Here is a 14,642-nt window from a genome sequence, read left to right as displayed (position 1 = left end):
CCACACCTCCCACCAACAGAGGGTTGCAGGGGATACCGCACTGCGCAAAACATCAGTCTGCAACTATGAGCTTTACCTAACCCCCCCCCACCACCTCAAACACAAACACACTGCTCCCTTGACCTTACCCTAACTTATCTACAGCCTTTCCTTCCTTCTCCCCCTTCCTTTGTTTATATTCTTGATGTTTAGATTTCAACAATGAGAGAATGAGAAAAGAAAATATTTTCCAAATGAATGCACGTCTACACTTTATAACCTTGGCTTTGTGTTCTGCTGTTGTAAAAGTGTGAATACCACTATGGCAGTGTGCTTTAACCAACATCCAACAACAGTCTCTAAGCTGGGCGGTGGGGGCTGCCGCAATGTTCTCCTCTCAGACAGGCTGATACTGCACAGACATGCATGACTTTGCACATTGTCTTTTTTTTTAATTGCAGAGGTATTCATTTTAACATTTTACAGTCTGTTGAAAGTGGAAACAGCCCAATTTGTAAAAGTCATCAGGGCAGGCCAACAAAAATAAATTAGAACAGACAAACACATTTCCCATTCTTCAGCCATAATCGCCAAGATTAATCAAAAATAACGAATTATAAGGCAGAGGAAGTCCAACAACGTGTAAGGCTCCCAAGGTGTGTGTATTTATTAACAGGATATGTGGGAGATATTAAAGACTTGCGATTTGTTTTATAACCATGATGCACCTTGGGAGCATTACACGTTGAGCACAGTCCACTTTTGTTTTGTGTAATTAGGGTAACAATTATTCCAAGGTTTCTACTCTTTATTTGGTTAATCAAGCATTTTTTGTAGACATTGTCTTTTAGTAAATTAAAGATCCCAAATACAGGTTTTAATCAAATACAGAGAGACAGACAAAGATATTTTAGTTGCGCTTTGTGGCAATGTCAATGGGTTTGTCTGCTAATTTGGTCCAGACAGAAATATCCCAACAACCATATATCAAATGTTGTATAGACATTCATGTTCCCCTCAGGATGGATTGTAATAACTTCCTGACTTTTCATCATCTTCCAACATCGGGTCAAAATATCACTTTGTCTAGTTCTTTGATTTACGATGAAATCCCCTCACAGCTAATGACGTTCACATTAGCCTCATCTGTACTTCTTGTTGAGTGATAATTAGCACATTATGGCAAAGTATGACGGTGAACATTAAACCTGCTAAACATCAGCATGTTGGCACGGTCATTGGGAGCATGTTACCATAATGTTGTTGGCATTTAGCTCAAAATACCAGTGAACCTCACAACGTCTCTAGCTTGGCTTGTGACTCTTGGTCTTGGTAATGCTACTGCTGGTTGGACAGAGTTTTGGTAAACACTACTGTACTTATTTTTTATGTGACAGTTGGAAGTGTTAACAGAGGCCAATGCTCTCAAATACTTCTTTTTTTTATACCTTTTATGACTGGCATTTTTTAAAATTGTAATCCAATGCTTAAGTACTTTTTTTGTATTCAACTGGATGCTTTGGACCCCGTATGTGCAATAAAGGGGCCTTAGTCTGAACCTTTTGGGAACTCAGAAGGGAGGAAGTTGTGAGCTCGATGGTCCTTAGCTGTTGGTCTTTTGGAGGAAAAACACTATGTTCAGACTTTTCTCAGGGGGGGATACCATTTATTCATGCTTATAAACCCAATTCTAGGGTTATTATTAAGTTAAATCTCTCAAACTGTGACTTGGTCTCAGCTGCAGGTTCTCATAAAGCATTTGGCAGTGTAATAAATTCATTAACTTATGACAGAGATTTTCAACAGAATAATTTGGGGATTAGTATGACTTTTTGGGTCCTCAGACTTGAAGGAGTGCTGAAGTTGTTCTCACTGAGTTTTAACATGTGTAACACTTAGTCAGTGTATCCGCTCGCTGTCACACACCCACACACACACACACAGCATGGCGCACTGCAAAATTAGAGGATGAGTTTCATTTCCCGATATATCTATCACACTTAAGAGGTTGAAAGCTTGAGATGCTCAACTCTTTTCACAAGCAAAGGTTATGAAACAATTAAAAATAGCAAGATATTTGAATATCTTTCTTTCAAACATCCTTAATCTCAGACTCCCAGGAGAACTTGTTAAAAAAATCACAACAATCAACAAAAAAGAGGAACACTTTTCATATAACCCCATGAGTAAGTTGAATGCATCTTGCAGTCAAAATAAAATAGGAAAAGATAAATAAATAAAGGCAAGCATTGTCCGATCAACTGTGGGGCTTTATCTGTTCCTTTGTGATGTTAGGGGCGAGGTTTTTCTTTTGAAGACAAACACACACCTGGCAGATGTTGCCCCAACACATATGGTTCGTGTCACATCATCAGTGGACTCTTTTTCATGGAAACACACATGGGAATTCCCTAAACCTGAACTACAGCCCTCACTCAATTCCTCCATCTGTCCATCTCCTCCTTCTTTTATCTCTCACACACAGGCAAAGTAAATGTAATGTCTACCAGGTGTGTGTGTGTGTGTGTGTGTGTGTGTGTGTGTGTGTGTGTGTGTGTGTGTGTGTGTGTGTGTGTGTGTGTGTTGCAGAGCTATCAAGATACTGTTACTCATTTCATCTTTATATTATCATTACTTGCTCTTCAGAGGTTCACTATGCTAGTTGGAAAGGTCTGTATGCTAAGCCTATGCATGGAATAGATTTAACATCATACTGTGGATCAGAACAGTGTGGTTTTGAGTACTGTCTAATGCATACAATGTTTTAGAGGATATTCTGATCCTCCATAAAGATTACAAGATTCTTTTTTAGTGTATCCCACTCCCTCAAATCACCTCTAACAATCTGTAATAAGATAGTTGAGAACATTCTTGACCAATCTCGTTCATGGGTTGCAGCCAAGCCCACATTTTCTTTATGCCCTAGCCACATCCTCTCCTCCCTATTCTTAAAGCAATCCCAGGTCATGTGGGACATGCAGTCCCTCCATCGTCATCTTGGTTTCCCTTGGGGGTTCCTCCCAGTTCCCCATGCTTGGTAGGGGGGAGATTTCTACTCCGAGTTCATGAACGTAGCTTTGGGTGAGGTTGGAAAATATATTGCCGGATAAATTGAGACCTTTGTCTCCAGGCTCAGTTCCACCGTCAGACCATGCAACATCTACATTACTGCAGTGGGCACCAACCCACCTTTGAACACACTCTCCATCATACCCTCAGTTAGAACATGATCCCCAGATATTCAGTCGGGGCAGCCAGCAGTTCATTCTCTTTCCAGTGTGGGCTGCCCACTGTTTTCCGGGCAGTCTTGAAGGTCCTGACTCGCACTCCGCGAATCAAGTGTTGGTTTAAAATGAAATCGACAATCACAGTGTTATAAAAGAAAAATGTTGGCGAGAGTTTTAACAGTCAAGCGGTCATCCTTTTGTTTCAGTCCAAATCCCATGTTTCACTCTCCTCCTTAGACATTAAAGTAGAATCCAACACAGTTCAGCAGCTGCAAACAACAGGGTGCTAGCTTGTATATCTTGCACATAAATTTCAATTCCTTAACTTTCTTTTCTTTTTGACAGAACCATTTTTCATCCCCTCTGCTATTCAGACATGTCCAGTAGTTTTTAAAATGTTTGGTTAACTAATCTTACATTTATTTGGCATTAGCTGCCAATTCTGTCTAAATACTGTTAGCAAAGCCAATTCATGCTGGTAGGGCATTGAGGGGGATACACCTTATTTTAAAATCTGATCCTGATTGATTCTGTTTTCTTATTTTGGCTTTTTAGAAAGTTAACAAAGCAGCTAATCTTATAAATCAGTTCTTTGTTATTATTGATTTGTATGACTAATGTTTTTGCCCAGTTTAGATATATTTAAAACGGGGACATACAGACAAGGGCATAACGTGCATAAAGGGACCACATGCCGGATTCGTGGGTAAGTCTGCCACAATATAGGGTCTCACAGCTCACAATAATCTGTTTGTTATCCATCATTTCTTCATCTGAAATAGAGTAGTCCATCAAGCACAATTTACTAGTTCTATTTTAGATGCAGAGAAAGCACAGAAAGAAAAAGGATTAAGAGAAACACAGATAACGAAAAGTATTTTGTCTGAGGTCATTGTGGGCACATTTGGTTTGAGAGGTAAGACATTTCACCACTGGACTCTTTGCGAAGCGTTTGTCTTCTTGACTGTCCTCAGGACTTCTTCTCATTTTCCTCTGTTCTCTTTTCTCCAGCCTTTCCACTCCTCCGCAAGCTGCCGACTTAAGTTTGCTTTGGTTGTTGGACATGTTTTTCCAAAGGTCTGGCAAAAGCCTAAAATGCTTTTCAAAGGGATTTGTGGAATTTGTTCTGCTACTTTTCTCCCGGGTACTACATATCTCGAAGTGTGTGTATGTCGATGTGTGCATGTGTGTGCACGTTCAAAACATAAAACAAGCGTGTTCGTGACCTCACAAAACTTCTGTCGGATCTCCTTTAGCATATAGTCTGATCTATCAAAAGAACACTTGTTGACACCTGGATCAAAACAATTACAGTTATTATAATCTAAATGTTTCATGATCTTTTTATTTTATTGTACATTAAATATGGCAGTAAGTGTCACATCAATTAACCATTCCTCATTCATTCATTTCAGGTGTGACAATTATGGCCTGACGAGTTGAACTGAATTCTGATTTATATTCACATAGATTTATTAAACCTTTGCACATGTATTCTTCGATCTTTCTTTATTGGAATCTTTATGTTTATAGTGTATGTTCTTCTAGTTTTCTCAAGAATCACATTTCACACACTTTACTTAGACCAATATTGGGTTTCAACAATTACAATGTTGGTTCAAAAACATTTCATTAGACATTTTCACAGTTTGTGTCACGTCTCTATCTTATGTCACTGGGTCTGCAGTAACCTCCAGGTATGATTTTGGAGGAAATCTGCTGGATTGCTTTGCAGGAGAAAAACAAGATGAGGAAGCTATTCTTCATTTCAAACAGAGCTTTCAGCTTTTCAAAATAGCTGCTGGTGGAAGATGAGAAAAGCTGATGGAAAGTCACTTTCAATTTTTGTGTGTGTTTAAAACGGGAGGAAGAGTATATTTTCTAGAAACTTTCTTAAGAACCAGGTTTTTCTGAAATCTGCTCTCACTTGGTAATACCACACAGGATATCACCATATTGGGGTATGCAGTCATAGCAACCATTTTACAACTCTTTTCCATCTCATTCACATGGATAGAGAGAGGTTTAAAGGTCTTACAAGGTCTGATAGTTTCTGATCTGTATATATATATCATTGCAGCTTGTTTATGTTCAATGATTCACATTTGACGTCCTTTGTTGATAGCTAAAGGCTTTTGTAGAATAAATGCCTGTGTTAAATTTAGGAATTGAGAACAGTTTTGTAAAAATAAAAAAATTATGGCTGAGATTGGCCCTTGACCGGGTTAGTGCTGACATCAAAACTCAAGGAACAGCTAAATAAATTCTAAAGCATATGTTCTGATTGGTGGACAGTATTTAAACAACCGATGAAAGTCTGAACACATAAATGAACATAATCGTTTTAAACACTGCACCCACTGAACTGGAGACTGAGTGAGCACATCTGGTCCGTGGCTGTCTTTCTTTGTCTCTTTCTCTTTCCTCTGGACCTGTTTCAATACGTGTCTTTCATCTCTTCTCTCCTTTTCAACTGACACTCACCCGCCCCCCCCTCTGTATCCACTCTGAAACCACATCTCTCCTCCCCTCCCTCTCCCATTTCCTCTCCTCCCTCTCGCTGAGTGTGGCTGTCATCCCTCTATCGTGGCAGGTGAGGCCATAAAACAGCAGGCGAGGCCCCGATGAGGGCCCAGAGACAAGGTGTGTGTGTATGTGTGTGTGTGATTAATTATAACAGATATCTGAGCAGCTCCCATGCAAGCTGTGCACACAAACAGACACACGCGGTCATTAATCTGGGCCCTGTTACAGTGTGTTGGTGTGTTAAACAGTAACATCTCTGACTTCTGACCTCTGCTCTCTCACTCCCACGCATAACTCATCATTGCGCTTTCAAGGCCATAAGTGTCCGTTTGTCTCTCAGCTGCTCTTACACAAATACAGTGCATGTACCTTTCAGTGATTTACAACATCTAAGTGATATTTGAGAGTGTAAGGTGTGACTCATGTGCATACCATGAGTGTTTTTGCTTAAATCCATTATCCTCGACTCCCCAGGTCTCACCTCTGTTGCCTTTCTCTCCCTACTGTACTATTACATTTATATTTATGTCCTATTGTAAAATAATACTCTAATACGAATGCATGTAAATGGTTCTGCATTACATTTAACCATTAGTCAAAGAAGGGAGAAAGCAAACAGAACTCACCCATATGTTCCTCTTATCATGCAGACCTAAAGGATGGATGTGTTTATCTAGTTTTAGGGGCATTTGTGCCTTTGTTAAATACAATAAAGTAGAGATAATGACAGGAAAAAGACCCAAACCTGTGAGATTGCGATAACATGTAAACCTTTAGTTCACAGGGAGGGCCCACGTGCTTATATACAAATGTGTAAACACCAAAAACAAAACCTGTATGACAGGGACAGAATAAAAGAGAGGGGAAGTGTTGAGGTGAGGAAAGGAAGGATGTAAAGGAAGAGTTGAAAAGTCCACAGAAGACAAGGGGTGAAAATGTGAAGACAGGAACTCAAAAGAACAGGAAGGGAGAATGAGGACAAAGGGAGGATATAAGAAATGAAACATGTCTGTAACTGATCAAACTGGCAGCTAAGGATGAGTGGATGCAAGGTGAAGTGCACGTGTGAAATAGACAATGGGTTGGTTCGTGTGGACGGTAGGGAATGGTGGGTTAGTGCGTTTCATTTTTAAGGAGATTTGGAAAAAGTGAGCAACAAGTGGTAAAAGAAAGAGACTCACAGGTGTGTATGTGGTTGACCCAGACTTCTTAAACATTGGTATATGCTTGCTGCCATTATGTTAAGAGTATATATATATATATATTTTACAAAAAAAAGGAAAAATGCTTTAAAATAAATTGGCTACCCTTATTTTAAATGGCTTTGACAGTCTCCAGATTAAAGCATGTGCCTGCTCAAAATAAAATGTGCCTGAGAAGGGAAGCAGTATCTGTATAATAGCAAGGAGACAATGTTTATTGATAGATTTGTGTTTACCTCTTTATTAAATAAAATATAAAAGCAGTTAACATGATTGTTTGACCCCAAAAGGTAAAGTTATACAATCTTGAAAAAGCCATAGAAAACAATTGTTTTTCAACGAGGTGCACCAATGTGCGGTAAAACGTTATGGTCACGCTTAATCGACATAATTTCTTGATCTTTCTTGATATTCATATTTATTTATTGATAATTTTGGAATCGATTGTAGCCGGAATTTTTTTTTCATTTAATCGTTTATTTGGCAGGGACAATGCACAATAATGAACACTTAAAACATTAAAATGTGTCAAGCGTAACAGTGCCAGATTTAGCTTTGAGCTAATTTCCATCCGCAAACATCAATTTGATCTGACTACAGCCCTGTGGAGAAGAACATTTTTACTGTCGTATTTCAAGCACAGAGCAAGAGTGTTTACTACTCTTTAGGGAGACTTCAGGGTGGAGTGTTGCTTTTAGCTAACACAAACCTTTTTCTTCCATGACTTGTAGGAGATGAGGCAACAACAACATTGAACAGCTATCATGATTCCCACTGAGAATCCATTTTATGTTAAGAAACCAGCACATCTGGATTGACTGGCTTTGGTTTGTTGATGCTCTATGAATCCCAGCAACAAGTTAATCTCTTTTATTGAGTACATTAAATGAACGCTTACATGGTTTTATAATGCATAGCTAGAGGGTGATGATAACCCTAAATGTATTTATAGTCTTCACACTGCAAATTAGCCTTTTTAAAACAGCCTAGGATTATGGAGAATAATTTTAATGCAACAGAAGCCATTTATTTGTATAAAAGATGAAGTTTTATAGTTTTTTGTTGATAGTTTTTTTCCCCTGGAATCAGTGAGATGGAGTCATCCGGAGAAATGATTGAAGCCAGGCACACTGTGGAGAACAGACAGAGGGAGTGAGGGAGTGAGGGAGGGAGGAGGGGGGAGGAGGTTGGGGTGAAACCGCAGATTTTATATGTTGTCTGGTTTTAATTTGGTAAGAGCCATCATTCACCAGTTCATTGAGGTGGCAAACCAGATGAGTGTGTGCATGTGTGTTCCAGGAGTGAGTGTTCTCTCTGTTCCCTCACAGCTTAAACACCGAGAGCCCTGGATATGCAAAAACTCTGACACTTTGTCATTTATCTTTGTTCTAACAATTATTCAGAACTCAGCTACTTAAAGGAAAAGACAATGGGCTCAAAATAAGCCCAAGTAAAATGCTGGTGAAATAAACGTAATCTGTGGGTATCATTTGAAAAACCCCAAATGTTACCCTTGACTGTAAAGATGATGCTGTTAAATATTAGCTGCCAATTCTGTGATAAACACTAAGTTCAACCTCACCACACCACAGACCATATTGGTTTATCCACTGTGGTAGAGGGCCAATCACACACTGCTAAAAGTGAAGAATGCTCCAAGCAAAACGATACAAAAAAATCATGTTTTCTAGATCTGGATACAGAAAGGGTGGACTGCAGATACCTTTGGAATTTTTTGGTCGATACCTTACATGTAGTACAGATACCCAGAAATAGCAATCAATTCAGTGGCGGGTAATATTCAATGTATTCACTAGCCATTTGGCCTGTGGACAAAGAAAGTTATATTGCACTTGGTTTAGAAACTTTTGGAAATGTTTTTTTTTACTTTCTGATGTCGAAATAGATCAATAGATCCGTTAAATATCAGCCTGAAGCATAGCTAAACATAACAACTGGTAGTATGAGGAATGAGCTGACAAGAGGACGAGGTATCATCTCCGGTTTAACAGCATTTTATTTGAAGAACGTATTGATATACAATTGTTGTCTTTTATAATTGTATCATTGTGTTTATTTCTATGTATTTATTTATGTGTAGTGCCTTCAGCCATGCAAAGAACTGTGGGAAACCAGGAAGGTGCATTCACCAAAGTCGTGTGAGGTAAGACAAAAAGAGAGTGCTTAGCGTGCTTAGTGTGTGTGTGCTTAGTGTGTGCTTAGTGTGTGCTTAGTGTGTGCTTAGTGTGTGCTTAGTGTTTGTCACAACACCCTTGGTGGCTGTGTCATTCCTTTCGTTGGCACCTTGAAACTATTGTGTGTGTGTGTGTGTGTGTGTGTGTGTGTGTGTGTGTGTGTGTGTGTGTGTGTGTGTGTGTGTGTGTGTGTGTGTGTGTGTGTGTGTGTGTGTGTGTGTGTGTGTGTGTGTGTGTGTGTGTGTGTGTGTGTGTGTGTGTGTGTGTGTGTGTGTGTGTGTGTGTGTGTGTGTGTGTGTGTGTGTGTGTGTGTGTGTGTGTGTGTGTGTGTGTGCAAGCTTATGTGTGAATAACATGTTTGTGAGCTTATACATGTGAGAGTGTAAAAGTTATGTGTATAATGTGTGTGGCCCTAAATGATTATTTATAAAGCCAGTCGCTGTGGTGTTCAGATTAGTTTTTCATCACAATAACTGAAGCATGTTACTGGTTGAATGGCTGGCCGGTTGGGAACACTGGGTAATTCAGAGCTATTAGCTAAAGCTAGTGTTTACATTATGATGGTCTCCAGCCATGTGAGATACAAACACAATAATACACACATAACCCCCCTTTCAGACCAAATCTCAAGGGCTGCCTTCAAAGAGTCAGTAGGAGTTTACCAAAGGAAACACTTTCACCTCTGCTGTGTGTTCTTCTGCCCTCATATGTGTGTTTATACATTATTTCTGTTGTCTTAGCTGTAAGGATAACATCCCCCCCTGTCATTTTTCTCAGAAGCAGACCGAGTGTGTGACGAGCCGGGAGTTTCTGACCTCTCTGGGGTCATCTCGTCAGGGGGACTGCCCTCCGCCTCAAAAAGCCACCGGATTTGCTGCGGCCTGCGTGGAGAGCTGCTCGTCAGACCAGCATTGTCCCTCCCCCAGGAAATGCTGCTCTAATGGCTGTGGGCACACATGCCAAGCACCAGCCAATCTATATAAAGGTGAGGTTAGAGCTTGTTTTTATTGTTTATTGGCTGCTGAACTGATGGAGAGAACTTCTTTCAGGAATCAATTGTTTAAATTTGTTTCACTCTGCTGATTCACAGTAACAATACTAATATTAATCTTTTGTTAAGCAGCCATTTCAAAAGTATTTCTGTCCGTTGAAATGCTATCATTGGCCGACAGTGCTTATTATTAATAGCACTCAACATGCTTTCGGTTGTATTAGTGATTTGATGATTTCTAGCTCTTGTTTCTATGGTGTTTAAATGTATGTATGTCTCTTTGGTTAACAGAATATGCCACATAAATGTAATTGTAATTTAATGTAATAAAGATCCTTAAATACTGCCTGCTTGACTGCTTCTGAAGTCCCAGACGGCCGCGTTGTGTTTAAAAAGCTCCAGCTAAAGTCTGTGTGGAGCTAGTCAGGATTACAAACTGCCTCAGACGCCTATGTGGTGAAGATTGGACAGCCATAATAATTAAACCCAAAAAAATATTGTTGAGTGATTTTTATATTTTTGCTTTAAGTTGGGTTTCTGATCCACAAAATGTCAAAACTCAATCAAGTCATTGTATACTCCGATAACAGCCGCTGCATGATTAATGGGATCATCCTATTTTTTAATGCACAAATGAACACGTATCATGCACTTATTTCCTTCAACAATTAACCTCAAAATCAGTTCCTGTTATTAGATGTTGTGTATATGTATTTTTACTCACTATCACTAATATTCAATAATAATTGTATTAATGTATTTTGTCATGTCCCCTCAGGGGTTCCTCTGAAGCCTCGCAGAGAGATGAGCTTCGTGGAGGATTCAGAGGGTCGTGTTCGGTTGGTGTGGGTCTCCAAATTTAATGTCAGCATTGAGCCGGTCGTCTACGTGCTCCAGTCCCGCTGGAACGCCGGGATCCATCCCAGCGAGGACCATGCCTCTCCATGGACTACTGTTGCCATGGTAATTTCAGTGATCAGGAGCATTTCAACTTTAAAAACCGGGTCATTAGGATTTTTAAATATTTAAATAATAAAGCAGAATTCATGTTTTTGATCAATCTTTTCACATTTGAAGAGATGGTGATATCATCCTCTCAATATTATTTGGGGAGATAAGCTGTGAAATGGGACGCTGATAGATAAATACGTGACATGTCCAAGATTCATTGAAGCTATAAAAAATGCTTCCCTGTGCCTGTAACAGTGGGACAGCGCAACAAAGTTTGCAACATATCTTTAACTCATAACTCTCAATTTGCCTCGAATGATGAAACTTCTCAGCTATGGAGATGGATGTTAGACTTTGTTTCCACCTCATCAGTCTGCTGCCTTGCTGTCTAAACCTCTCCACCCCAGCCAGTCGCACATTCTGCCAGGGTAAACCCTGCGTCTGTGTGTGTGTGTATGAGTGAGTGTGTGTGTGTGTCTGTGTGAGGTTAGGTAAATAAGCAGAGCTTAAAAAGGAACCACAGGCAGCCACAGTCGTTCCACCGGCTGAGTCTGAATGACTGAACGCTCATTATAGACTTAAATAGATGGCAGCTTGTGTGTGTGTGTGTGCGTGCATGCGTGTGTGCGTGTGTGTGTGTGTGTTTTTATTTTAAGCAGTTGATTACATTTGCACTGTCAGGGAGACAAAACATGAGAATCTTTCTTCAGAAATGTAAACCATAATTGTGGCAAATCATTTAATTTCACTATTATCAGATGGAATTTCATTCCGACAGTGTTCATCTGACTTTCCTCTTCATTAATTTGTGAAACTTATATTTCTAAAATATGGAGGTCCCATGTTTATATTTTTGAAAGAAGATATAATATGGATTTGTGGGAGATGATGGAATATTTGTGCCTAACGTGGGCTTGAATAGTACGAACGGTTTCTGTTAAAACTGTTAAAATCACAGTAATTTAAGTATTAAAAACTTGAAGGACCTGAAGTTATGTTAAGTCAACAAAATTACATCTTAGGAAATACGCATATTTCCCTTCTCGCCAGAAATTAGATGAGAAGATTGATAACACTCTCATGTCTGCACGCTTGAAATGAAGCTACCACCAGCAGCTGGTTATCTTAGCAAAGAGACTGGAAACACAGGAAAACATCTAGCACGGTCTGTTCAAAGGTAACACAGTCTCCCTGCCAGCAACTCTAAAGCTCTGATTCGCATGTTACGTCTCCCGTTGTTTCATCTTTATCCATTCTGTTTCTTAGCAGGATGCAGTCACTTCGAGGAAATAGTCCAGTACACTTCTGTTTAAAACAAACAAGATATATCTTTTTAATCAGTGAGCCTTTGGTTAATTAAACTAAGCTAATCAGCAGCTGGCTGTAAGCCAGGACAAATTGTGTAATGATTGATTGAATGATAATATCAATGTGTCCACAATATGTGTTTTTTAAAAGATATCTATGCTATTGTTGTTACTTTAAATGTGTCATGTTGGCCATCGATTTTCATTTTAGTTGTGTATATGAACTGTTACAAAGATGTAACTTCTAAATGGTGAAATGTGTTTAAGAAAACAAGAAAAACTGCAAGTTAGTCTTTAAATCTGCTATGTATCACATACAATTGTTTTTGTTGGATGAAGAAAAGTATAAGACTGTAAATGATCTTCAACAAAAGTCTTTCAGTGTCATGCATCAGGTCATGGTTATAAGATGTATTTGTATTTTTCAGACCCTTTCTGAAGATGCCATTCTGACAGATCTGAGATCTCAGCGCTGGTACCAGTTCAAAGTAGCAGCCATCAACAGCCACGGCAGCAGAGGATTCACCACACCCAGCAAACACCACATCTCCAGTAAAGGTAACACAAACACAGTCCAAACACATGCTCTCATTTTCTTTAGGGCCTGTTACGAGATTCCCACAGAGGGATGTTTCATCCTGCATATTTCTGTTGAATTTTAATATTCTGTCATAAGACACTGAGCAAAACACAGATTCCATTTGTGTCATTTTATGATCGATATTACACCTCTCTGAGGAAAACTCATATCCCTTCCTCTCCTTCCCTGTTCTTTCTCTGTCTCAGAGTTGATGGATAAGGTACACACAGCAGGAGAACTATCAGGCAGTCCATAAAACACGGACAGGAAGCAGAAAATACACAACTGCACATGCACATATTCACACATACAGTACTTATTCAGTTGGTTTAGTTCCAAATCCCTTTTGTGGATCAGTGAGACAGGGTGAAAGTGAGAATAACACACGCATGCACACACCCACACACACACAGGTCCTAGCTCTAATGCTTAGCAGACTTAGGTCATATTGGTGTTGCGCCAGGATTGGCTGGTGATATAAATCCCCTGCCAGGATTGGCTGGAGCATGGTTATATGTGAATAATGACTTCAGGTTGGAACGAACTTTGGAAAAAGGGTCTTTATCAGTTGAGCACTTAGGGGAGATTACGAAGAGGTGTCTGAGATTTTCCACCACCTCCAACATAACATCCAATCATAAATTCCTTATGCAAAAAAGTTTACAAAATACACAACTCGTGCCATGGTATGTTTGTAACAGCTCCTGGTGGCCACTCAAAATGTTAAAATAGTATTTGATAAGCAATTTTCAACAGTATTTACTTTATTAAGATGAGCACAGACATGAGATGCCTATGGAAATGCATTCATTTCCCTGTGCTATACTAAAAGGTCCCCTTTTGCAGTACATTACTTTTCTGACACATCATACCCAAACTCTTAAAAAGAAAAACAGAAAATTCCCCAACAGGATTTACAATTTGCTCACCTTACTCAGAGCTAGGCACCATTGAGAGTTGGGAGATGTGCAAGTCAGTGACCTAAGGATACCCTGTGTAGGTTCCCAAAGACGTTTACATGTATCTCTGCAGGAACATAATTCCAGGTTAGGGCTATAGCCAGCAGTCGTTAAAACTACAATTTGTGCTTTTATGGTGGATTATGTGGGTTATTCTTTGGCTGGGAGGAGTAACTTTCTGAATGTTCTGCTTGTTGCCTGCTCTGCTGGAAGGTAGATATTACAAGAGCAAGGATATCTGTTTCCCCTGTTTCTCTATGCCTAACTATGCTAAGTAGCTGTTGGCTATAGCCGTATATATCAAAAATGACTGAGTTATTCCTTTAAGACACAGTGTTTGTCTGTTTGTTTTCATGTATGCATTATGAGGGTTAGGGTTAAAGGTTAAGGAAACACACACTTAAACCTCAGTAGGAGTCTGAGTCTTGTGTTTCTAATTCATTAGTCTGACCATTCTGGGGCTGGAGGTCAGGGGTCACAAACCAGGAAGCTGGCAGATATCAGGATGGTAGGAGTTCCTCCGCTGTGACCTGATGCTAACCAGACAGAGAATCTGAATGCGAAAATCGCTTTTCCTGACCATATTCAGATAGTAGGATTGCGCTGTACCTGCCAGTAGTAATTACGAGGGAATGTCTGGTTCTGAAACGCATCTTGAGGTCTTCATCTCATAAAGTATTTGGACTAAAACCTCCTGATTGAGAAAGACACACACAGTGGAAAAG

The 14,642-nt window shown here is 39.6% G+C and overlaps 1 protein-coding gene across 1 annotated transcript in view; it reads left to right on the top strand.

Moving 5' to 3' along the window:
* Positions 1-14,642, top strand: part of anos1b (anosmin 1b) — a 38,396-nt gene that overhangs the window by 12,729 nt on the left and 11,025 nt on the right. The window contains exons 3-6 of the mRNA XM_079680268.1: positions 9,036-9,098; positions 9,907-10,114; positions 10,899-11,083; positions 12,807-12,936. Coding sequence (XP_079536394.1) covers positions 9,036-9,098; positions 9,907-10,114; positions 10,899-11,083; positions 12,807-12,936 — 586 coding nt within the window. The remainder of the gene's footprint in view (positions 1-9,035; positions 9,099-9,906; positions 10,115-10,898; positions 11,084-12,806; positions 12,937-14,642) is intronic.

This window comes from Notothenia rossii (assembly GCF_949606895.1).
Source record: "Notothenia rossii genome assembly, chromosome: 1".
In the NCBI taxonomy this organism is placed as follows: Eukaryota; Metazoa; Chordata; class Actinopteri; order Perciformes; family Nototheniidae; genus Notothenia; species Notothenia rossii.
Note: the sequence above shows the minus strand (reverse complement) of the source record. Positions and strands in the feature narration are given on the sequence as shown.